Here is a 26645-nt window from a genome sequence, read left to right on the forward strand (position 1 = left end):
TCGACATAAACGTACCGACACACAGCACACACACAGGGAATGCTCTGATAGAGGACAGGACCCCACTAGCCCTTTGGGGAGACAGAGGGAGAGTATGCCAGCACACACCAGAGCGCTATATATATATATATATATACAGGGATAACCTTATATAAGTGTTTTTCCCCTTATAGCTGCTGTATGTTTTAATACTGCGCCTAATTAGTGCCCCCCTCTCTTTTTATTTAACCCTTTCTGTAGTGCAGGGAAGAGCCAGGGAGCTTCCCTCCAACTGAGCTGTGAGGGAAAATGGCGCCAGTGTGCTGAGGAGATAGGCTCCGCCCCCTTTTCGGCGGCCTTATCACCCGTTTTTCTGTATATTCTGGCAGGGGTTAAATGCATCCATATAGCCCAGGAGCTATATGTGATGCATTTTTTGCCATGTAAGGTATTTTTATCGTGTTTTATTGCGTCTCAGGGCGCCCCCCCCCCAGCGCCCTGCACCCTCAGTGACCGGAGTATGAAGTGTGCTGAGAGCAATGGCGCACAGCTGCAGTGCTGTGCGCTACCTTATTGAAGACAGGAACGTCGTCTGCCGCCGATTTTTCAGGACCTCTTCGCTCTTCTGGCTCTGTAAGGGGGCCGGCGGCGCGGCTCCGGGACCCATCCAGGCTGAACCTGTGATCGTCCCTCTGGAGCTAATGTCCAGTAGCCAAGAAGCCCAATCCACTCTGCACGCAGGTGAGTTCGCTTCTTCTCCCCTTAGTCCCTCGATGCAGTGAGCCTGTTGCCAGCAGGTCTCACTGAAAATAACAAACCTAAACTAAAACTTTCACTAAGAAGCTCAGGAGAGCCCCTAGTGTGCACCCTTCTCGTCGGGCACAGAAATCTAACTGAGGCTTGGAGGAGGGTCATAGGGGGAGGAGCCAGTGCACACCAGTTAGTCCTAAAGCTTTCTTTAGATGTGCCCAGTCTCCTGCGGAGCCGCTATTCCCCATGGTCCTTACGGAGTCCCCAGCATCCACTTAGGACGTTAGAGAAATAAGATTTTAAACCTACCGGTAAATCTTTTTCTCCTAGTCCGTAGAGGATGCTGGGGACTCCGTAAGGACCATAGGGATAGACGGGCTCCGCAGGAGACATGGGCACTAAGAAAGAACTTTAGGTATGGGTGTGCACTGGCTCCTCCCTCTATGCCCCTCCTCCAGACTTCAGTTAGAGAAACTGTGCCCAGAGGAGACGGACAGTACGAGGAAAGGATTTTAGTTAATCTAAGGGCAAGAATCATACCAGCCCACACCATCCACACCGTATAACTTGGGATATACGAACCAGTTAACAGTATGAAACAACACAGCATCAGTCCGAGACTAAGGAAAACTGTAACATAACCCTTATGTAAGCAAAAACTATATACAACTATATACAAGTCTTGCAGAAGTAGTCCGCACTTGGGACGGGCGCCCAGCATCCTCTACGGACTAGGAGAAAAAGATTTACCAGTAGGTTTAAAATCTTATTTTCTCTTACGTCCTAGAGGATGCTGGGGACTCCGTAAGGACCATGGGGATTATACCAAAGCTCCCAAACGGGCGGGAGACTGCGGATGACTCTGCAGCACCGATTGAGCAAACATGAGGTCCTCCTCAACCAGGGTATCAAACTTGTAGAATTTTGCAAAAGTGTTTGAACCCGACCAAGTAGCAGCTCGGCACAGCTGTAATGCCGAGACCCCTCGGGCAGCCGCCCAAGAAGAGCCCACTTTCCTTGTGGAATGGGCCTTTATTGATTTTGGTAACGGCAATCCAGCCGTAGAATGAGCCTGCTGAATCGTGAAACAGATCCAGCGAGCAATAGTCTGCTTGGAAGCAGGAGCGCCAACCTTGTTGGCTGCATACAGGATAAACAGTGCTTCTGTTTTCCTGACCCTAGCCGTTCTGGCCACGTAAATTTCAAAGCCCTGACCACATCAAGGGACTCTGAATCCTCCAAGTCTCACGTAGCCACAGGCACCACAATAGGTTGGTTCATATGGAAAGACGAAACCACCTTAGGCAAGAATCGAGGACGGGTCTGCAATTCCGCTCTATCCATATGGATAACCAAATAGGGGCTTTTATGAGACAAAGCCGCCAACTCCGACACTCGCCTAGCCGAAGCCAAGGCTAACAACATGACCACTTTCCAAGTGAGATATTTTAACTCCACCGTTTTAAGTGGTTCAAACCAGTGTGACTTAAGGAAACTCAACACCACGTTAAGGTCCCAAGGTGCCACTGGAGGTACTTGTCCAGTAGGTCCCATTGGAAGGTCCTCGCATGGAACCTGCCGAAGGGAATGGCCTCGTAAGATGCCACCATCTTTCCCAGGACTCGAGTGCAGTGATGCACTGACAGCTGTTTTGGCTTCAATAGGTCCCTGACCAGAGTCATGAGTTCCTGGGACTTTTTTATCGGAAGATAAACCCTTTTCTGGTCCGTATCCAGAATCATGCCTAAGAAGGTCAAACGAGTCGTAGGAACCAACTGTGACTTCGGGATATTGAGAATCCAGCCGTGTTGCTGTAACACCTTCAGTGAAAATGACACGCTGTACAACAACTGCTCTCGTGATCTCGCTTTTATGAGGAGATCGTCCAAGTACGGGATAATTGCGACACCCTGCTTGCGCAGGAGCACCATCATTTCCGCCATTACCTTGGTGAAAATCCTCGGGGCCGTGGAAAGCCCAAACGGCAACGTCTGAAATTGGTAATGACAATCATGTACCGCAAATCTCAGGTACGCCTGATGAGGTGGATATATGGGAGCATGAAGGTATGCATCCTTTATGTCCAGGGATACCATAAAATCCCCCCCTTCTAGGCTGGCGATGACCGCTCTGAGCGATTCCATCATCAACTTGAACCTTTTCAAGTATAGGTTCAAGGATTTTAAAATAAGAATTTACTTACCGATAATTCTATTTCTCATAGTCCGTAGTGGATGCTGGGGACTCCGTCAGGACCATGGGGAATAGCGGGCTCCGCAGGAGACAGGGCACATCTAAAAAAAGCTTTTAGGTCACATGGTGCGTACTGGCTCCTCCCCCTATGACCCTCCTCCAAGCCTCAGTTAGGTACTGTGCCCGGACGAGCGTACACAATAAGGAAGGATCTTGAATCCCGGGTAAGACTCATACCAGCCACACCAATCACACCGTACAACTTGTGATCTGAACCCAGTTAACAGTATGATAACAAAACGAAGTAGCCTCTGAAAAGATGGCTCACAACAACAGTAATAACCCGATTTTGTAACAATAACTATGTACAAGCATTGCAGACAATCCGCACTTGGGATGGGCGCCCAGCATCCACTACGGACTATGAGAAATAGAATTATCGGTAAGTAAATTCTTATTTTCTCTAACGTCCTAGTGGATGCTGGGGACTCCGTCAGGACCATGGGGATTATACCAAAGCTCCCAAACGGGCGGGAGAGTGCGGATGACTCTGCAGCACCGAATGAGAAAACTCCAGGTCCTCTGTAGCCAGAGTATCAAATTTGTAAAATTTTACAAACGTGTTCTCCCCTGACCACGTAGCTGCTCGGCAAAGTTGTAATGCCGAGACCCCTCGGGCAGCCGCCCAAGATGAGCCCACCTTCCTTGTGGAGTGGGCCTTTACAGATTTAGGCTGTGGCACGCCTGCCACAGAATGTGCAAGTTGGATTGTGCTACAGATCCAACGTGCAATCGTCTGTTTAGACGCAGGAGCACCCATCTTGTTGGGTGCATACAATGTAAACAACGAGTCAGTTTTTCTGACTCCAGCTGTCCTTGAAATATATATTTTTTAATGCTCTGACAACGTCCAGTAACTTGGAGTCCTCCAAGTCGCTAGTAGCCGCAGGCACCACAATAGGCTGGTTTAAGTGAAATGCCGAAACCACCTTAGGGAGAAATTGAGGACGTGTCCTCAATTCTGCCCTGTCCGAATGGAATATCAGATATGGGCTCTTGTATGACAAAGCTGCCAACTCTGAAACTCTCCTGGCAGAAGCCAGGGCCAACAGCATGGTTACCTTCCATGTAACGTATTTTAATTCTACCGATTTTAACGGCTCAAACCAATGAGATTTGAGAAAATTTAGAACCACGTTCAAATCCCACGGTGCCACTGGAGGCACTATTGGGGGTTGTATATGTAGTACACCTTTGACAAAAGTTTGTACTTCAGGCACTGACGCCAATTCCTTCTGGAAGAAAATTGATAAGGCCGAAATTTGAACTTTAATGGACCCCAATTTTAGGCCCATAGACAATCCTGCTTGCAGGAAATGTAAGAATCGACCCAATTGAAATTCTTCCGTTGGAGCCTTCTTGGCCTCACACCACGCAACATATTTTCGCCAAATGCGGTGATAATGTTGTACAGTCACTTCCTTTCTAGCCTTAATCAAGGTAGGAATAACTTCCTCTGGAATGCCCTTTTCTTTTAGAATCCGGCGTTCAACCGCCATGCCGTCAAACGCAGACGCGGTAAGTCTTGGAACATACAAGGTCCCTGCTGAAGCAGATCCCTTCTTAGAGGTAGAGGCCACGGATCCTCCGTGAGCATCTCTTGAAGTTCCGGATACCAAGTTCTCCTTGGCCAGTCCGGAGCCACCAGTATCGTTCTTACTCCTCTTTTCCGTATAATTCTCAGTACCTTTGGTATGAGAGGCAGAGGAGGGAACACATACACTGACTGGTACACCCACGGTGTTACCAGAGCGTCCACAGCTATTGCCTGAGGGTCTCTTGACCTGGCGCAATACCTGTCCAATTTTTCCCAACGGTTCACAATCATGTGGAAAACTTCTGGATGAAGTCCCCACTCTCCCGGGTGAAGGTCGTGTCTGCTGAGGAAATCTGCTTCCCAGTTGTCCACTCCCGGGATGAACACTGCTGACAGTGCTATGACATGATTCTCCGCCCAGCGCAGAATCCTTGCAGCTTCTGCCATTGCACTCCTGCTTCTCGTGCCGCCTTGTCGGTTTACGTGGGCGACTGCCGTGATGTTGTCGGACTGGATCAACACCGGCTGACCCTGAAGCAGCGGTTTTGCCAGACTTAGAGCATTGTAGATCGCTCTTAGCTCCAGTATATTTATGTGAAGAGACGTCTCCAGGTTTGACCACACGCCCTGGAAGTTTCTTCCCTTTGTGACTGCTCCCCAACCTCGTAGGCTGGCATCCGTAGTCACCAGGACCCAGTCCTGTATGCCGAATCTGCGGCCCACTAACAGATGGGCAGTCTGCAGCCACCACAGGAGAGACAACCTTGTTCTCGGTGACAGTGCTATCCGCTGATGCATGTGCAGATGCGATCCGGACCATTTGTCCAGCAGATCCCACTGAAATGTCCGTGCATGGAATCTGCCGAATGGAATCGCTTCGTACGAAGCCACCATCTTTCCCAGGACTCTTGTGCATTGATGTACTGACACCGTTCCTGGTTTTAGGAGGTTCCTGACAAGTTCGGATAACTCCCTTGCTTTCTCCTCCGGGAGAAACACCTTTTTCTGAACCGTGTCCAGAATCATTCCCAGGAACAGCAGACGAGTTGTCGGGGTCAATTGAGATTTTGGAAGATTCAGAATCCACCCGTGTTGCTGAAGCACTACCTGGGTTAGTGCTACACCGACTTCCAGCTGTTCTCTGGACTTTGCCCTTATCAGGAGATCGTCCAAGTAAGGGATAATTAATACGCCTTTTCTTCGTAGAAGAACCATCATTTCGGTCATTACCTTGGTAAAGACCCGAGGGGCCGTGGACAAACCAAACGGCAGCGTTTGAAACTGATAATGACAGTCTTGTATCACGAACCTGAGATACCCTTGGTGTGAGGGGTAAATTGGGACATGCAGATAAGCATCCTTTATGTCCAGGGACACCATGAAGTCCCCTTCTTCCAGATTCGCTATCACTGCTCTGAGTGACTCCATCTTGAACTTGAATTTCTGTATGTACAGGTTCAAGGATTTCAGATTTAGAATAGGTCTTACCGAACCGTCCGGCTTCGGTACCACAAATAGTGTGGAATAATACCCCTTTCCCTGTTGTAGGAGGGGTACCTTGACTATCACCTGCTGAGAATACAGCTTGTGAATGGCTTCCAAAACCGACGTCCTTTCTGAGGGAGACGTTGGTAAAGCAGACTTTAGGAACCGGCGAGGGGGAAACCTTTCGAACTCCAGCATGTAACCCTGAGATATTATCTGCAGGACCCACGGGTCCACTTGTGAGTGAGCCCATTGATTGCTGAAAATCTTGAGTCGACCCCCCACCGTTCCTGGGTCCGCTTGTAAAGCCCCAGCGTCATGCTGATGGCTTTGTAGAAGCCGGGGCGGGCTTCTGTTCCTGGGCAGGGGCTGCGTGCTGCCCTTTCTTACCCTTTCCTCTGCCTCTCGGCAGATAAGACTGTCCTTTTGGTCGCTTTTTATAGGAGCGAAAGGACTGCGGCTGAAAAGACGGTGTCTTTTTCTGTTGTGAAGGGGTCTGAGGTAAAAAGGTGGATTTGCCGGCAGTTGCCGTGGTCACCAGGTCCGAAAGACCGACCCCAAACAATTCCTCTCCTTTATATGGCAATACTTCCATATGCCTCTTGGAATCCGCATCACCTGACCACTGTCGCGTCCATAAACTTCTTCTAGCAGATATGGACATCGCGCTTACTCTTGATGCTAGAGTACAAACATCCCTCTGAGCATCTCGCATATAAAGAAAAGCATCCTTTAATTGCTCTAGAGTCAATAAAATACTGTCCCTATCCAGGGTCTCAATATTTTCAGTCAGAGAATCCAACCACACTACCCCAGCACTGCACATCCAGGCTGAGGCTATTGCCGGTCGCAGTATAACACCCGTATGTGTGTATATACTCTTCAGTGTAGTTTCCAGCCTCCTATCTGCTGGATCCTTGAGGGCGGCCGTATCAGGAGACGGCAACGCCACTTGCTTTGATAAACGTGTGAGCGCCTTATCCACCTTAGGGGGTGTTTCCCAGCGCGCCCTAACCTCTGGTGGGAAAGGGTATAATGCCAACAACTTCTTTGAAATTAGCAATTTTCTATCGGGGGTAACCCACGCTTCATCACACACATCATTCAATTCCTCTGATTCTGGGAAAAATACAGGTAGTTTTTTCACCCCCCACATAATACCCCTTTTTGAGGTACCAGCAGTATCAGAGATCTGTAACGCCTCCTTCATTGCCGTGATCATATAACGTGTGGCCCTATTGGAAAATACGTTTGTTTCTTCACCGTCGACACTAGATTCATCTGTGTCGGTACCCGTGTCGACCGACTGAGGTAAAGGACGTTTTACAGCCCCTGACGGTGTCTGAGACGCCTGAACCGGTACTAACTGGTTTGCCGGGCGTCTTATTTCGTCAACTGACTTTTGCAGTGTGCTGACATTATCACGTAATTCCATAACTAAAGCCATCCATTCCGGTGTCGACTCCCTAGGGGGTGACATTACCATCATCGGCAATTGCTCTGCCTCCACACCAACATCGTCCTCATACATGTCGACACACACGTACCGACACACAGCAGCCACACAGGGAATGCTCTAATCGAAGACAGGACCCCTTAGCCCTTTGGGGAGACAGAGGGAGAGTTTGCCAGCACACACCAAAAGCGCTATAAATGTATAAAAACAACCCTAGAAGGTGTTGTTTACTATATATGCGCTCTTAATATATAAATATCGCCAATTTATGCCCCCCTTCTCTTTGTTACCCTGTTTCTGTAGTGCAGTGCAGGGGAGAGTCCTGGGAGCCTTCCTCACCAGCGGAGCTGAGCAGGAAAATGGCGCTGAGTGCTGAGGAGAATAAGCTCCGCCCCTTTTTCGGCGGGATTTTTCTCCCGGTTTTTAAGAAACTGGCCTGGGTCAAAATACATACATATAGCCTTAATGGGTATATGTGATGTATTTCTTTTGCCACTAAAGGTAATTATATTGCTGCCCAGGGCGCCCCCAGCAGCGCCCTGCACCCTCCGTGACTGAGTCAGTGAGCCGTGTGACAACAATGGCGCACAGCTGCAGTGCTGTGCGCTACCTTCATGAAGACTGTGGAGTCTTCTGCCGCCTGTTTTCCGGACCTCCGTTCTGCCGTCTCTTCAGCGTCTGTAAGGGGGATCGGCGGCGCGGCTCCGGGACGAACCCCAGGCTGACCTGTGTTCCGACTCCCTCTGGAGCTAAGTGTCCAGTAGCCTAAGACTCCAATCCATCCTGCACGCAGGTGAGTTGGAAATCTCTCCCCTAAGTCCCTCGATGCAGTGATCCTGTTGCCAGCAGGAATCACTGAGATTGAAACCTAAAAAAAAAAACTTTTCTAAACAGCTCTTTAAGAGAGCCACCTAGATTGCACCCTCTCGGACGGGCACAAAAACCTAACTGAGGCTTGGAGGAGGGTCATAGGGGGAGGAGCCAGTACGCACCATGTGACCTAAAAGCTTTTTTAGATGTGCCCTGTCTCCTGCGGAGCCCGCTATTCCCCATGGTCCTGACGGAGTCCCCAGCATCCACTAGGACGTTAGAGAAATTTAAAATGGGTCTGACCGAACCGTCCGGTTTCGGGACTACAAATAGGATTGAGTAATACCCCCTCCCTTGTTGAAGCAGGGGAACTTTGACCACCACCTGTTGAAGACACAATTTGCGAATTGCATTTAAAACTATCTCCCTTTCTGGAGGAGAAACTGGTAGGGCCGATTTGAAAAACTGGCGAGGAGGCACCTCTTCGAATTCCAGCTTGTAACCCTGGGAAACAATTTCTATTGCCCAGGGATCCACCTGTGAGTGAACCCAGATGTAGCTGAAAAGTCGAAGACGTGCCCCCACTGGGGCGGACTCCCTCAGCTACGCCCCAGCGTCATGCGGTGGATTTTGTAGAGGCCGGGGAGGATTTCTGTTCCTGGGAACTAGGTGTGGTTGGCAGTTTTTTCCCTCTGCCCTTACCTCTGGCAAGAAAGGACGATCCTCGTACTCTCGTTTTATTTGACCGAAAGGACTGCATTTGATAATGTGGCGCTTTCTTAGGCTGTGAGGGAATATAAGGCACATTTTTTTATTTACCTGCCGTAGCTGTGGAGACCAGGTCCGAGAGACCTTCCCCAAACAATTCCTCACCCCTGTAAGGTAAAACCTCCATATGCCTCTTTGAGTCGGCATCACCTGTCCATTGCCGGGTCCATAGGACTCATCTAGCAGAAATCGACATAGCGTTGACTCTAGAACCCAGTAGGACAATGTCTCTTTGAGCATCCCTCATATATAAGACAGCATCTTTAATATGACCCAGGGTCAATAAAATGGTATCCTTATCCAGGGTATCCAATTCCGCCGATAAGGTATCTGTCCACGCTGCTACAGCGCTACAAACCCAAGCCGACGCTATCGCCGGTCTGAGTAACGTACCAGAGTGTGCGTAAATGGACTTTAAGGTAGCCTCCTGCTTGCGATCAGCAGGATCCCTGAGGGTAGCCGTATCTTGGGATGGCAGTGCTACCTTTTTGGATAAGCGTGTCAACGCTTTGTCTACCCTTGGGGAGGATTCCCACTGTATCCTGTCCTTAGTCAGGAAAGGATACGCTATAAGAATCCTTTTGGGAATCTGCAGTTTCTTGTCTGGAGATTCCCAAGCCTTTTCAAATAACTCGTTCAGCTCATGAGAAGGGGTAAAGGTTACCTCAGGTTTCTTTTCCTTATACATGTGTACCCTCGTGTCAGGAACAGGGGGTTCCTCTGTGATATGCAAAACATCCTTTATTGCAATAATCATATATTGAATACTTTTAGCCAATTTTGGCTGTAACTTTGCATCATCGTAGTCGACACTGGAGTCAGAATCCGTGTCGGTATTAGTGTCTACTATTTGGGATAGTGGGCGCTTTTGAGACCCCGAGGGTCCCTGCGACATAGGGGCAGGCAGGGCCTGACTCTCTGCATAATTCCTGGACTCAGCTTTGTCCAACCTTTTGTGCAATAAATTCACATTAGCACTTAAAACATTCCACATATCCACCCAGTCAGGTGTCGGTGTTGCCGACGGAGACACCACATTCATTTGCTCCACCTCCTCGCTAGGAAAGCCTTCTACCTCAGACATGCCGACACATGCGTACCGACACACCACACACTCAGGGAAACCTCTTATCTGAAGACAGTTCCCCCACAAGGCCCTTTGGAGAGACAGAGAGAGAGTATGCCAGCACACACCCAGCGCTAATGACCCAGGAAAAAAAACACTATGTTTACCCAGGTAGCGCTGTAATTATCTGTTTGCGCCAAATTATGTGCCCCCCCCCACCTCTTTCACCGTGGTAAGCAGGGGAGAGTCCGGGGAGCTTCCTCTCAGCGGTGTGCTGTGGAGAAAATGGCGCTGGTGAGTGCTGAGGAACAAGCTCCGCCCCCTCAGCGGCGGGCTTCGGTCCCGCTGAAAAATTCAAAAACTGGCGGGGGATCTCTTTTATATACAGTGCCCAGCCTGTATATATGCTTATTGCCAGATTTGGAGGTCCTTATTGCTGCCCAGGGCTCCCCCCCTGCGCCCTGCACCCTTACAGTGACTGCCGTGTGTGTGTGCTGTGTGGGAGCAATGGCGCACAGCATTACCGCTGTGCGTTACCTCAGTGAAGATCTGAAGTCTTCTGCCGCCTCTGAAATCTTCTTTCTTCACATACTCACCCGGCTTCTATCTTCCGACTCTGCAAGGAGGACGGCGGCGCGGCTCTGAGACGAACTGCGGGGTGAGACCTGCATTCCGTTCCCTCTGGAGCTAATGGTGTCCAGTAGCCTAAGAAACAGAGCCTGACATTAAAGTAGGTCTGTTTCTCTCTCCTCAGTCCCTCGCTGCAGGGAGTCTGTTGCCAGCAGGCTCCCTGAAAATAAAAAACCTAACAAAATACTTTATTTTCAGGAAAACTCAGGAGAGCTCCCTGTAATGCACCCAGTCTACTCTGGGCACCGTATAAACTGAGGTCTGGAGGAGGGGCATAGAGGGAGGAGCCAGTGCACACCCATACCTAAAGTTCTTTCTTAGTGCCCATGTCTCCTGCGGAGCCCGTCTATCCCCATGGTCCTTACGGAGTCCCCAGCATCCTCTAGGACGTAGGAGAAAAGAAGGAAACAAAACACTTAAATACCATGTTGACATGTGACTGTCCTTTATACCAACTCAGTTCCTTGTAAATGTGTTGCTTGTGTGGTGTAATGTCAATTTAATTAAAATAATCTCAGTTGTCAGAATGGCAGAACTGACCAATTCATTTTTTATTTCCCTTTATTGGATGTACATTACAGAACTGTAGATTTTGCTCTATTCTTAAGAGAGTACTAGTCAGTGGCAGCCGGCAATAGATTGGTGATTATCATTTATTAAAGCACAAGGTAGAAACACTTACAGCATGCGGACTGTACAAGGTGCATGGAGCACTGCTCCCCGCCAATAGCACCCTTATTCTACTTGTGCTGATACCAGCTAAGCGAGCATAAGGCTACATAGAAGCATGGGAGCTTGGGAGACAGCTGGTGTGCCGGCATAGAGTAGAACCCCACAGCCTTTACTTATAACACTTACCGCAGGCATTTGCTGACTATTCCTGACGCATAACACACTGCTCGTGTGACACCTGCCTGAGTGCACATTTATCCACAGCGCAAAACCCAATCTGCTGTAAAAGTTACACTGCAGCCACAGGACAGACACTTAGCTATGTGGCACTGTACACTGCTACCCGTGCCCTCACTGTCACACAGTGCAGAAAGTTTTCCGTGTGTTACTCTGCTGGCTGCCCGGTCACCCCCACTCGTGGCAGCGCCGCCACCTACCTGACCTGCTCAGCTGCCAGCCAGGGACACGTCACCGCGCCCCATACCCACCTGCACCCTGCTGCTGCTGCTGCACACCGTCTCACTGAGTCCCTGTACAGCAGCAGCACCGGCTCTTCCGGGGCATGACGTCACGCCAACCAAGCCTCGTTCCCGTTACCGTGACGTCATTTAGTAACAGGAAGCCGGATTTCGACCTGGCCTGAGAGCTGTCACTGTATCTGCACTGCAGGCTCCGGGCTGGTGAGGCTGCGCTGCCGGGGATACTGCCGGGGCTGATATCCAGTACCCGCAGAGTAACCAGTAGCACAGGGTCCCCGGCACACGCCCCTCCTTACACCCGGAGCAGAGGTCAGGCTCTGCGAGGCGGCTATTTCCGGGCGTGTCGCCCCATGTGACCCGCAGTGGGATAGAGGAAGAGAGTGGAGAGGTTCCCCGGAGAGAGCCCGGTGCAGGTGAGCGCTGTCAACGCAGTAGCGATGCCTCTAGCCCAGTAGCCGTTGCCAGCGCTGCGCTCAGCACTAACCTCCCGTGTTATTCCCTCCTGCAGAGCCCCAGTGCGGGGAGAGTGCTGTCATGCAGAGCGTCATCAACTCGGTGAAAGGAAAGGCTCTGGAGGTGGCAGAGTACTGGACTCCGGTGCTGAAGGTACGGCCACCATCGCCATGGCGGCAGCAGGCATGGGCCGCCTGGGCAGTAGCACTGAACCGCCCTGCCATGCCTCAGATGTGCCCATGCTGTGCGTGCGCCCCTGATACCCCGCTGCCAGCAATGTCTGCAGAGTAGAAATGGTGAATTCTGACAACATCACTTCAGAATATTTTCTCTCGGGTGTGACCCCTCCCACCACATAGCTGTAATTTATTTAAAAGCTCACCCACTCCATGCTTTTATCTGGTTACATACCTTAAGCCCTTCTAATATCACTACAGTTGAGCCTATGGAGTGCATTACCACAAGTTAAGGGGCAGATTCAGTTACACACCTTTGGGACCTTATGGCACCCTAAGCCTTGTCCTCTTCGTGGCAGGATGAAAAGTTTCCCATTGAGATACTTAAACGCACAGCCAATCTGCTCCTGTCATTTTTTCAAATCCGTAATGATTGGCTGGTGTGTTATCATCTTGCACTCTGCTTTATCCCTTATGCTCCCTACACATTGATCGATAACACCGCAAGATATGAACGACCTCGTTCAATAATGAACGCGATAACGTTCATCTCTGTCAGTGTGGAGGCACCAGCGATGAACGATGCGCGGCCCCACGCTCGTTCATCACTGATGCCCCGTCGGCTGTGCATGCAGGCCAATATGGACGCGATCGTCCATATTTGCCTGTACGTCTACAGAGCCGGGTGACGGGGGGAGTGAAGAAACTTCACTACCCCACCCCCCGCGCCGCCAGGTCACCCGTCTGCCGTATCCGCGTGCCGCCGAGTCTGTAGGGCCCATTATTTATTCCTTCTTTATCCCTTCTTTATCTCCGTCCACTTTATCTCTCGCCAAGGCTAAGTGCGTAGACCCCTTAGAGTTTTATAGCTACTTAATACTTTATTACAAGCATGTATATTTACACATGCTAATTGTATAGGTTAGTGAAACTATTCTATTTCATACTTATAAAATACCTATGAAATAAAAATTGCACTTCGTATATTTGGGTATATATAAAGCTGAGCATACACTGCATGATAATTGTGCTGACTCCTACTCATTGACAACCTGAAAATGGCTGAACAATGGATTATTTGGTTTTGTTATCAGTCCTGTTTTATCCTCCCCACCATAGTCTGCCTAATTCAAACTGTGGTCAATGGAGATTTCCTCCATACCTTGTGCAGTGTATGGAGGTGCTCTGACTACTGGGCAGTCACTCCCTCATCCCAGTCGTACAGTGTATGCCCAGTTTACCAAAAACTGCAATAAAGTATTTTGCATAGACAAGTTCACTTCTCTATGGAGAATCAAGTAATGGAACACCTATAACTTTTAAAGGACAACTAAGCAAGCAGTGCAAGTTGCCTTATATAGAGAGCTAAAGTGAAAGCGTAAGTGAAATTCACACATCTATAGGTAAACATCCCTAAAGACTAAAGGCCAGTACTCACTGGCCGATGTCAGAGAGATGTGTGCTGAGCGAACCGCTCAGCACACATCTCTCCCGGCGCTCAGCACAGCGCGATCTGTGCTGAGCGTGCGGGGGGGAGACGGGGGGGCGGCTCACTTCACCCAGCGGGTGAAGTGAGCGACCTGCTAGATTGGCCTGCATGCAGGCCAATCTAGCAGCAGCGATAGTGATGCGCGGGGCTGCGCATCGCTATCGCTGAGGGGGCTACACACGGAGCGATCGTGCTTAAAATCTAAGCAATCTAGTCAGATTGCTTAGATTTTAAGCAGCGATCGCTCCGTGAGTACCCCCATTAACACAGTGAGAAATGTAATACTATTTGCATTTGCTAATCATGGCTAATCTCAACATCTTCAATTCCTGGAACTTGCCTTTCTACAGATTTTTGGTAATACAATTGGTTGTTTTCATATGTAAGCCAGCTTTTAGGGTCAGGGTTCTTTTTAAAATGTGATTATCATTTGTGATTTAAGGGAACGATTCAGACATTTTATAGACGCCCATCAAAGCAATTCAGTTGTTGCTCTGATAGGGGCCCATTACTTTTTAAGCACCCAAATAAATAGGGTTTAGCCGCAAATATCGGTTAATCCCATCTAAAGTCCTTGTTAGTGCGCCTAAGCTCCCGTTTGGATGCCTATACAACAGACTTCTCGCACATTTCTTCTTGATGCCCCTGGAAGCTATGATCAGAAATGTCTCTGCCGTGTCTAATAGGTGCCCGAACAAAGCAACAGTTGAAGTGCCCCCCTTTGCACCCCACAGCATTAGCCACAGGGGAAAACACTATGGGGTATATGCAATTGCGGTCGAATTCCCAAAATTGTCGAAAAACTGGACTTTTTCGCCCCAAAAAAAAAATCGTCAATGCAATTCAGTACTTTCCGTCAAAAAAACGGACTTTCAAAATTCGACTTTTTGAAATTCGACTTTTGTCAAATTCGACTTTTCTGCAATGATACAAATGCTGCAATTCGACAAAAGTATATTCAATTGAAGTTTGGAAATTCGACAACAGTTTTTTTAGACAGTAAATTCGTCATTTTCAATCCGCCACACTTTGGTGGGTGAAACTAATAAAAAAATGTTAAAACATGTCTTTTTTGGTGTTTTTTTTAATTGGTAATCGCATATCTATTTATATTAGAAGGGATTAGGTACTTGGTTTGTCTTTTTTGGAGGCACAAGTATTATTTATATATTTTTAAAAATATTTTTTTTTTTTTTTTTTTTTAAGATGGAATGGTAAAATCCCGGAAAAAAATGGCGTGTTGTCCCCCCTCCAAAGCATAACCAGCCTTGGGCTCTTCGAGCTGGTCCTGGTTCTAAAAATCCGGGGGGAAAATGGACAGGGGGATCCCCCGTATTTTTAAAACCAGCACCGGGCTCTGCGCCTGGTGCTGGTGCAAAAAATACGGGGGACAAAAAGAGTAGGGGTCCCCCGTATTTTTTACACCAGCATCGGGCTCCACTAGCTGGACAGATAATGCCACAGCCGGGGGTCACTTTTATACAGCGCCCTGCGGCCGTGGCATTAAATATCCAACTAGTCACCCCTGGCTGGGGGAGTGGGGACCCCTTCAATCAAGGGGTCCCCCCCCCAGCCACCCAAGGGCCAGGGGTGAAGCCCGAAGCTGCCCCCCCCCCCCATCCAAGGGCTGCGGATGGGGGGCTGATAGCCTTGAGAAAATGTCAAGAATATTGTTTTTTCCTGTAGTACTACAAGTCCCAGCAAGCCTCCCCCCGCAAGCTGGTACTTGGAGAACCACAAGTACCAGCATGCGGGAGAAAAACGGGCCCGCTGGTACCTGTAGTACTACTGGGGGAAAAATACCCAAATAAAAACAGGAGACACATACCTTGAGAGTAAAACTTTATTTCACACCTGCCGACACACACTTACCTATGTTGACACGCTGACTGGCACGTCTCGTCTCTGACGATCCGGGGTACCTGTGAAAAAAATTATACTCGCCTCAATCCAGTGTCCAGAGATAAATCCTCGTACTTGGCAAAAAAACAAAACGAACACCCGAACCAGCGGACTGAAAGGGGTCCCATGTTTACACATGGGACCCCTTTCCCCGAATGCAGAGAGACCCCCCCCCACCCCCCCCGTGACTGCTGTCACAGAAAGGTCTCTTAAGCCAATCGGCGAGCGCAACGTCCTTGCACTGTGCTGATTGGCTGCGCGTCTGAGCTGTCAAACAGCGCATCGCAAAGCCTCTTCATTATATTCAAGGGTGGGAACTTTGCGGTTAGTGGCGAGGTCACCCGCGGTCAGCGGCTGACCGTGGGTAACCCCACCGCTGACTGCAAAGTTCCCACCGTTGAAAGTAATGGAGGGAGCTGTGCGATGCGCTGTCTGAGCTCAGACGCGCACAGCCAATCAGGTGAGCGCCACGAAGTAGCGCTTCCTGATTGTCTGAAGGGACCTCTGTGACAGGAGTCACGTGGGGTCCCGGCATTCGGGGAAAGGGGTCCCATGTGTAAACATGGGACCCCTTTCAGTCCGGCTTGGTCGGGTGTTCGTTTTGTTTTTTTGCCAAGTACGAGGATTTATCTCTGGACACTGGATTGAGGTGAGTATAATTTTATTCACAGGTACCCCGGATCGTCGGATCAGGAGACGTGGCAGTTGACGGGTCAACATAGGTAAGTATGTGTGTGTCGGCAGGTGTGAAATAAAGTTTTACTTTCAAGGTGTGTGTCTCCTGTTTTTATTTGGGTATTTTTTCCCCCAGTAGTACTACAGGTACCAGCGGGCCCGTTTTTCTCCAGCATGCTGGTACTTGTGGTTCTCCAAGTACCAGCTTGCGGGGGAGGCTTGCTGGGACTTGTAGTACTACAGGAAAAAACAATATTCTTGAAATTTTCTCAAGGTTATCAGCCTCCCATCCGCAGCCCTTGGATGGGGGGGACAGCCTCTGGCTTCACCCCTGGCCCTTGGGTGGCTGTGGGGGGGGACCCCTTGATTGAAGGGGTCCCCACTCCCCCAGGGTACCCCGGCCAGGGGCGACTAGTTGGTTATTTAATGCCACGGCCGCAGGGCGCTGTATAAAAGTGACCCCCGGCTGTGGCATTATCTGTCCAGCTAGTGGAGCCCGATGCTGGTGTAAAAAATACGGGGGACCCCTACTCTTTTTGTCCCCCGTATTTTTTGCACCAGCACCAGGCGCAGAGCCCGGTGCTGGTTTTAAAAATACAGGGGATCCCCTGTCCATTTTCCCCCCGGATTTTTAGAACCAGGACCAGCTCGAAGAGCCCGAGGCTGGTTATGCTTTGGAGGGGAAACCCCACGCAATTTTTTTTCTGGTTTTTCCCCGTTTATTCCCGTTTTTAAAAAATCGGAAAAATCCGTCAAATCGGCCGTTTTTCGTCAGCGGGACTGTTTAATCCGTTTTTTATTGAATATGGTCAATTTCGGCACCCACTTGCCGAAATTAGACGGTCGAATTGTGTCGAATTAAAAAAACGGCCGAAAAATTGCCGCGATTCGCTGCTAATTGCATATACCCCTATGCCCCCTAGAGTCTAAGGACCACAAAAAAAATCTAAAATAAACTTTGAATGCCTTATATTGTAAATTCTGTTTTTTGTTTTTTTTTTATCTTTATAGGCTTACTGACAGCTGGAATTACTCCAGAAGTTGTGTGTGTGTGTGTGTGTGTGTGTGTGTGTCCTGAGGTGTGGGATCACAACAGTCGTTTTTTAGATTAGGGTACGGCTAACATGTATAAGCTTGTCTGTATAATATTATTTCACAAATTATTAATACCTTTTATTACCAGCCAGAGAGTTAAGCACTCCTAGCTATTTATGAGTGCATTCTGCTAAGCACTTAACCTGGATAGTTATTATCTGATACTAGTGTCCCAATTGTAGCTTTTTTCGGTTATTTGTTACAATAGTAACTAGTGTCTCACATATGTGCAGCTGTTTATCAAACCTTTGTTTGTTCTTTATGTAGCAGTTCTTTAAGCACACAATTTAAACAGCTATTTCCAGACAAGGTCTCCCGGTATAGTTATGCTGATAATGAGTTTCAGCTTTATGATATTTTACAGTCACGACTCATGGGAGCCCTACAAATATAATGTGCAGCTTTACACGTGCTTGGTAAATACCTCTCCCTGCTGTCGCTTCCAAAACTAGCCTTATCCGGAGTCCACCGTATAGTGGATAGCAGGTAAAAATGTCCAATCCTTATCCGTGTAAATGGCTGTATCTGGCCGACCAGCACCCAATTTAGGTATCCAAATCTCCTTTGCAGTATACGACAAACGCGTTTCTCCGCTTAAGATTTACCATCAGTGTCCATCGCGGCCAGAGAAGGTTTGATAAACAGCTGCACATGATATGTGAGACACTAGTTACTATTGTAACAAATACAGGTTTAGTATCCCATATCCAAATATTCCGAAATACGGAATATTCCGAAATACGGACTTTTTTAAGTGAGTGAGATAGTGAAACCTTTGTTTTCTGATGGCTCAATGTACACAAATTTTGTTTAATACACAAAGTTATTAAAAATATTGTATTAAATGACCTTCAGGCTGTGTGTATAAGGTGTATATGAAACATAAATGAATTGTGTGAATGTAAACACACTTTGTTTAATGCACAAAGTTATAAAAAATATTGGCTAAAATTGGCTAAAATGACCTTCAGGCTGTGTGTATAAGGTGTATATGTAACATAAATGCATTCTGTGCTTAAATTTAGGACCCATCACCATGATATCTCATTATGGTATGCAATTATTCCAAAATACGGAAAAATCCCATATCCAAAATGCCTCTGGTCCCAAGCATTTTGGATAAGGGATACTCAACCTGTAACCAAAAAAGCTACAATTGGGACACTAGTATCGGATAATAACTGTCCAGGTTAAGTGCTTAGCTGAATGCACACATAAATAGGTAGGAGTGCTTAATTCTCTGGTTGGTAATAAAAGGTATTAATAATTTGTGAAATAGTATTTTCCAATTTTATGGTGAAAAATAGTATATCATTTTTTACATATGGTATATGTGTTATTAAAAATATGTATTTTTAAATGTGAATGTGCCTGCGCTGTCTTTGTATATTGTTTTATGTTGTTGTTTAGGCTGTGAACCTAGCCTTTTGTACATAGCAGCAGGCATTTTTCACAACAACAATAGCGCCGGACGCTGTGTATATATCTTTCAAAGTTTTTGTCTGTATAATATTTACTAACACATGACATTTTTTTTTACTTTAGGAATCAAAGTTTAAAGAGACCGGTGTTATTACCCCTGAAGAGGTAAGTAGAGATGTGTGTGTGTGTGTGTGTGTGTGTGTGACGCTGTATTATTTTTTTTTGCTCCTAGACTAGTTATGTGTTTTGGGGTGTTATTTGCCAAGTGCTGCCATACCGTCCTCTCCTAATGTCAGGTCAATTATTTACTCTGCAGGGCAAACATGTTAGTGCCTCCAATCATATACAAGCAGTGTGTCAGACACAAATTGCTGCTGTCACTGATTCACAGCTTACCTGTGAGGTCTGGCATGGTGTGTTAGGCCGGAGGATACCTTCTCCTTTACATGCCGTGTGTGATACATATGAGCCAGCTCTTTAGCTGCTAGAGCAGTGGCTGTAAATGGCATTTTTTTAGTTGTATGGGTGTAGGTAACTTAAGCATCCCCAATCAGTTCTAAAAAAGAAACTCTTTTATAGGGGAAGATGTATCAAGCCTTGCAGGTGTCTTCATTTGAAGTCAGAACTGCTGTCAAGTCGGAAAGACGACAGTTTCCAACTTTTTTAGGTTGAATCATGAGTCGACCTATTAAGTGGATTAGCTGCGGATCCAAGTGTTTTGTCGAATTAGCGGCCAATTCCGAGAGGGTTTTGGCCCGTTTTTGACAATGCTGATCCGACTTAAAAAAAAAAAAAAGTAAAAAAGTCTGTCATTATCATAAACGGGCATAACCTGTCGGAATTGCCCGCTAATTGAATACTGTACTGTTGGATCCTCTCCATCGGAGAGGAAACGACATGCATTGAATACACCCGTTAGAGAGAGAGAGAAAATGGGGAAGTTGCCAAAAACACCAGCTTCTGTCATTCTTTTATTTAAAAGTATGCTAGATAAATGACAGAAGCTGACTGTGTGCTATGGGCAACGTCTCCACTTTCCCTCTACCAAGGATTGATACATCTCCCCTGTATGCGATCTGTGAGAGACTGACCTGCACATAACGGGGCATTTAAAGTTTTTTACATTCTGGCAGACTGACCATTTGCAAGATGAAAATGTAAGCATGCGTGGTAACTGGAAGGTCACCCAGACAGCCTGTGATCTGCTGTCTGACATGTATGTAGAGAGTGACCAGACTCCTTACTACACATGTGAAGATAAATTGAGGGTGAGATGTATCTAACCATGGCGAGACCTAAGGTAGAGAAGTTGCCCAAAGCAACCAATCATTTTACAGGCTGTGCTAGAAAAATGACAGGTTAGAAGCAGATTGGTTGCTATGGGCAACTTCTCTACTAATATGGGATGTTGACTGTCAACCTAATGATCCACACCGAAAAGAGGAGGCTTCATATTACAGCTGTAATTCCTAAGCCCTTACACCAATTTGTGTGTGAATACCCCCAAACTAAAGCTGATAGTCTGCACTTTACACCCATATTCCTTATATAACTGCAACTTAAATATGACAAATTGTCAGTGTCCAAATATACAGAGTATGTATGTATATATTTATTTATTTATGGGCTGAACAGTATATGGGGAATATTGATCATTGTATCAATGAACATACACACAATTGTGTAATATGTTTGTCTTTCAGGATACTGTATCTGTTAAATGAAGAAAAAAGAAATAGTGGGTGTACTGTACATGTAATATTGTACATGGAGGATCACTGTTCAGCATTTTACCAATGTGTTTGGATCAGATTAGAGGTGGAATACAGGGCATTGTTCAGATTTTGTAGCAAAGTAAAAAAGCACACAAATACTATAAAGGAAAAATATGTTCCGCGTTAGGTTTTTAGCAGCTCCATTGATAATTGTGATCGTATAAATATCTAGAGCGATTACTATGTAGATAAAGACAATTTAAAATGTGTAAATTGAAATGAAAAATAAACATGCTGAAACAATTAAAAGCAAAAATCAAAGTAATTTAATCAAATATGAGATGTATCAGTGTATTTCTCTAACGTCCTAAGTGGATGCTGGGGACTCCGTAAGGACCATGAGGAATAGCGGCTCCGCAGGAGACTGGGCACATCTAAAGAAAGCTTTAGGACTATCTGGTGTGCACTGGCTCCTCCCCCTATGACCCTCCTCCAAGCCTCAGTTAGATCTCTGTGCCCGAACGAGAAGGGTGCACACTAGGGGCTCTCCTGAGCTTCTTAGTGAAAGTTTTAGATTAGGTTTTTTATTTTCAGTGAGACCTGCTGGCAACAGGCTCACTGCATCGAGGGACTAAGGGGAGAAGAAGCGAACTCACCTGCGTGCAGAGTGGATTGGGCTTCTTAGGCTACTGGACATTAGCTCCAGAGGGACGATCACAGGCCCAGCTTGGATGGGTCCCAGAGCCGCGCCGCCGGCCCCCTTACAGAGCCAGAAGGCAGAAGAGGTCCGGAAAATCGGCGGCAGAAGACGTCCTGTCTTCAACAAGGTAGCGCACAGCACTGCAGCTGTGCGCCATTGCTCTCAGCACACTTCACACTTCGGTCACTGAGGGTGCAGGGCGCTGGGGGGGGGCGCCCTGAGACGCAATAAAAACACCTTGGATGGCAAAAAAAATGCATCACATATAGCTCCTGGGCTATATGGATGCATTTAACCCCTGCCAGAATCCATAAAAAAGCAGGAGAAAAGTCAGCGAAAAAGGGGCGGAGCCTATCTCCTCAGCACACTGGCGCCATTTTCCCTCACAGCTCCGTTGGAGGGAAGCTCCCTGTCTCTCCCCTGCAGTCACTACACTACAGAAAGGGTTAAAAAAAGAGAGGGGGGCACTAATTAGGCGCAGTATTAACTATACAGCAGCTATAAGGGGAAAAACACTTATATAAGGTTATCCCTGTATATATATATATATAGCGCTCTGGTGTGTGCTGGCAAACTCTCCCTCTGTCTCCCCAAAGGGCTAGTGGGGTCCTGTCCTCTATCAGAGCATTCCCTGTGTGTGTGCTGTATGTCGGTACTTTTGTGTCGACATGTATGAGGAGAAAAATGATGTGGAGACGGAGCAGATTGCCTGTAATAGTGATGTCACCCCCTAGGGGGTCGACACCTGAGTGGATGAACTGTTGGAAGGAATTACGTGACAGTGTCAGCTCTGTATAAAAGACAGTGGTTGACATGAGACAGCCGGCTACTCAGCTTGTGCCTGTCCAGACGTCTCATAGGCCGTCAGGGGCTCTAAAGCGCCCGTTACCTCAGATGGCAGATATAGACGCCGACACGGATACTGACTCCAGTGTCGACGGTGAAGAGACGAATGTGACTTCCAGTAGGGCCACACGTTACATGATTGAGGCAATGAAAAATGTTTTACACATTTCTGATAATACGAGTACCACCAAAAAAAAGGGGTATTATGTTCGGTGAGGAAAAACTACCTGTAGTTTTCCTGAATCTGAGAAATTAAATGAGGTGTGTGATGATGCGTGGGTTTCCCCCGATAACAACGGATAATTTCTAAAATGTTATTGGCATTATATCCTTTCCCGCCAGAGGTTAGGGTGCGTTGGGAAACACCCCCTAGGGGGGATAAAGCGCTCACACGCTTGTAAGGGCTCTACCTTCGCCTGAGATGGCCGCCCTTAAGGATCCTGCTGATAGAAAGCAGGAGGGTATCCTAAAAGGTATTTACACATATACTGGTGTTATACTGCGACCAGCAATCGCCTCAGCCTGGATGTGCAGTGCTGGGTTGGCGTGGTCGGATTCCCTGACTGAAAATATTGATACCCTAGATAGGGACAGTATATTTTTGCCTATAGAGCATTTAAAAGATGCATTTTTATATATGCGTGATGCACAGCGGAATATTTGCCGACTGGCATCAAGTCTAAGCGCGTTGTCCATTTCTACCAGTAGAGGGTTATGGACACGTCAGTGGTCAGGTGATGCGTATTCCAAACGGCATTTGGAAGTATTGCTTTATTAAGGGAGGAGTTATTTGGGGTCGGTCTTTCAGACCTGGTGGCCACGGCAACAGCTGGGAAATCCACGTTTGTACCCCAGGTCGCCTCTCAACATGAGAAGACGCCGTATTATCAGGCGCAGTCTTTTCGTGGACAAGCGGGCAAAAGGTTCCTCATTTCTGCCCCGTGACAGAGGGAGAGGAAAAAGGCTGCAGAAATCAGCCAGTTCCCAGGAACAGAAACCCTCTCCCGCCTCTGCCAAGCCCTCAGTATACGCTGGGGCTTTACAAGCAGAATCAGGCACGGTGGGGGCCCGTCTCAATGAATTTAAGCGCGCAGTGGGCTCACTCGCAAGTAGACCCCTGGATCCTTCAGGTGATATCTCAGGGGTACAAATTAGAATTCGAGACGTCTCCCCCTCGCCGTTTCCTAAAGTCGGCTTTACCGATGTCTCCTTCTGACAGGGAGACAGTTTTGGAAGCCATTCACAAGCTGTATTCCCAGCAGGTGATAATCAAGATACCCCTCCTGCAACAGGGAACGGGGTATTATTCCACACTGTTGTGGTACCGAAGCCGGACGGCTCGGTGAGACCGATTCTAAATCTAAAATCTTTGAACACTTACGTACAGAGGTTCAAATTCAAGATTGAGTCACTCAGAGCAGTGATTGCGAACCTGGAAGAAGGGGACTACATGATGTCTCGGGACATCAAGGATGCTTACCTTCATGTCAAAATTTACCCTTCTCACCAAGGGTACCTCAGGTTTATGGTACAGAACTGTCACTATCAGTTCAGACGCTGCCGTATGGATGGTACACGGCACCCCGGGTCTTTACCAAGGTAATGGCCGAAATTATGATATTCCTTCGAAGGAAGTGAATTTTAGTTATCCCTTCCTTGGACAATTCCCTGATAAGGGTAAGATCCAGGGAACAGTTGGAGGTCGGTGTAGCACTATCTCAGGTAGTGTTGCGGCAGCACGATTGGATTCTCAATATTCCAAAATCGCACCTGGTTCCGACGACGTGTCTTCTGTTCCTAGGGATGATTCTGGACACAGTCCAGAAAAAGGTGTTTCTCCCGGAGGAGAAAGCCAGGGAGTTATCCGAGCTAGTCAGGAACCTCCTAAAACCGAGCCAAGTCTCAGTGCATCAATGCACAAGGGTTCTGGGTAAAATGGTGGCTTCCTACGAAGCAATCCCATTCGGCAGATTCCACGCAAGAACTTTCCAGTGGGACCTGCTGGACAAATGGTCCGGATCGCATCTTCAGATGCATCAGCGGATAACCCTGTCACCAAGGACAAGGGTGTCCCTCCTGTGGTGGTTGCAGAGTGCTCATCTTCTAGAGGGCCGCAGATTAGGCATTCAGGACTGGGTCCTGGTGACCACTGATGCCAGCCTGCGAGGCTGGGGAGCAGTCACACAGGGAAGGAATATCCAGGGCTTATGGTCAAGCCTGGAGACATCACTTCACATAAATATCCTGAAGCTAAGGGACATTTACAATGCTCTAAGCTTAGCAAGACCTCTGCTTCAAGGTCAGCCGGTGTTGATCCAGTCGGACAACATCACGGCAGTCACCCACGTAAACAGACAGGGTGGCACAAGAAGCAGGAGGGCAATGGCAGAAGCTGCAAGGATTCTTCGCTGGGCGGAAAATCATGTGATAGCACTGTCAGCAGTATTCATTCCGGGAGTGGACAACTGGGAAGCAGACTTCCTCAGCACGACCTCCACCCGGGAGAGTGGGGACTTCACCCAGAAGTCTTCCACATGATTAAAAACTCGACAGGTATTGCGCCAGGTCCAGGGACCCTCAGGCAATAAGCTGTAGACGCTCTGGTAACACCGTGGGTGTACCAGTCAGGGTATGTGTTCCCTCCTCTGCCTCTCATACCCAAGGTACTGAGATTGATAAGATGGAGAGGAGTAAGCACTATATTCGTGGTTCCGGATTGGCCAAGAAGGACTTGGTAACCGGAACTTCAAGAGATGCTCACGGAGGATCCGTGGCCTCTACCTCTAAGAAGGGACCTGCTCCAGCAAGGACCCTGTCTGTTCCAAGACTTACCGCGGCTGCGTTTGACGGCATGGCGGTTGAACGCCGGATCCTGAAGGAAAAAAGGCATTCCGGATGAAGTCATCCCTATCCTGATCAAAGCCAGGAAGGATGTAACCGCAAAGCATTATCACCGCATTTGGCGAAAATATGTTGCGGGGTGCGAGGCCAGTAAGGCCCGACGGAGGAAATTCAACTGGGTCGATTCCTACATTTCCTGCAAACAGGAGTGTCTATGGGCCTGAAATTGGGGTCCATTAAGGTTCAAATTTCGGCCCTGTCAATTTTCTTCCAAAAAGAACTAGCTTCAGTCCCTGAAGTTCAGACGTTTGTAAAAGGGGTACTGCATATACAGCCTCCTTTTGTGCCTCCAGTGGCACATTGGGATCTCAATGTAGTTTTGGGTTCCAAAAGTCACATTGGTTTGAACCACTTAAATCTGTGGAGTTAAAATATCTCACATGGAAAGTGGTCATGCTGTTGGCCCTGGCCTGGGCCAGGCGCGTGTCAGAATTGGCGGCTTTATCCTGAAAAAGCCCTTATCTGATTTTCCATTCGGACAGGGCGGAATTGAGGACTCGTCCTCAGTTTCTCCCCAAGGTGGTTTCAGCGTCTCACCTGAACCAACCTATTGGTGGTGCCTGCGGCTACTAGGGACTTGGAGGCCTCCAAGTTGCTAGACGTTGTCAGTGCCCTGAAAATATATGTTTCCAGGACGGCTGGAGTCAGGAAATCTAACTCGCTGTTTATCCTGTGTGCACCCAACAAGCTGGGTGCTCCTGCTTCTAAGCAGACTATTGCTCGTTGGATTTGTAGTACAATTCAGCTTGCACATTCTGTGGCAGGCCTGCCACAGCCAAAAATCTGTAAATGCCCACTCCACAAGGAAGGTGGGCTCATCTTGGGCGGCTGCCCGAGGAGTCTCGGCTTTACAACTTTGCCGAGCAGCTACTTGGTCAGGAGCAAATACGTTTGTAAAATTCTACAAAATTGATATCCTGGCTGAGGAGGACCTGGAGTTCTCTCATTTGGTGCTGCAGAGTCATCCGCACTCTCCCGCCCGTTTGGGAGCTTTGGTATAATCCCCATGGTCCTTACGGAGTCCCCAGCATCCACTTAGGACGTTAGAGAAAATAAGAATTTACTTACCGATAATTCTATTTCTCATAGTCCGTAGTGGATGCTGGGCGCCCATCCCAAGTGCGGATTGTCTGCAATACTTGTACATAGTTATTGTTACAAAAATCGGGTTATTGCTGTAGTGAGCCATCTTTTCTAGAGGCTCCTCTGTTATCATGCTGTTAACTGGGTTCAGATCACAGGTTATACGGTGTGATTGGTGTGGCTGGTATGAGTCTTACCCGGGATTCAAAATCCTTCCTTATTGTGTACGCTCGTCCGGGCACAGTATCCTAACTGAGGCTTGGAGGAGGGTCATAGGGGGAGGAGCCAGTGCACACCAGATAG

At 47.9% G+C, this 26645-nt stretch overlaps 2 protein-coding genes across 7 annotated transcripts in view; one reads left to right on the forward strand and one right to left on the reverse strand.

Moving 5' to 3' along the window:
* Window positions 1-12450, reverse strand: part of SLC35A5 (solute carrier family 35 member A5) — a 93922-nt gene extending 81472 nt beyond the window's left edge. For 2 of the 5 annotated variants that reach the window (XM_063955638.1, XM_063955634.1), the window contains exon 1: window positions 11895-11965. The gene's annotated coding sequence lies outside the window, so the exon portion shown is untranslated. Of the gene's footprint in view, window positions 1-11592; window positions 11700-11843; window positions 11966-12369 lie in introns of those variants that run through there. The other 3 variants (XM_063955636.1, XM_063955635.1, XM_063955637.1) reach the window with 3 other exon arrangements.
* Window positions 12409-26645, forward strand: part of ATG3 (autophagy related 3) — a 120929-nt gene continuing 106692 nt past the window's right edge. The window contains exons 1-2 of one of the 2 annotated variants that reach the window (XM_063955641.1): window positions 12409-12491; window positions 19221-19262. In XM_063955641.1, coding sequence (XP_063811711.1) covers window positions 12420-12491; window positions 19221-19262 — 114 coding nt within the window. In that variant the 5' untranslated portion in view covers window positions 12409-12419. Of the gene's footprint in view, window positions 12492-19220; window positions 19263-20800; window positions 20836-26645 lie in introns of those variants that run through there. The other variant, XM_063955642.1, reaches the window with a different exon arrangement.

The sequence above is a fragment of the Pseudophryne corroboree genome, chromosome 2 (genome assembly GCF_028390025.1).
Source record: "Pseudophryne corroboree isolate aPseCor3 chromosome 2, aPseCor3.hap2, whole genome shotgun sequence".
In the NCBI taxonomy this organism is placed as follows: Eukaryota; Metazoa; Chordata; class Amphibia; order Anura; family Myobatrachidae; genus Pseudophryne; species Pseudophryne corroboree.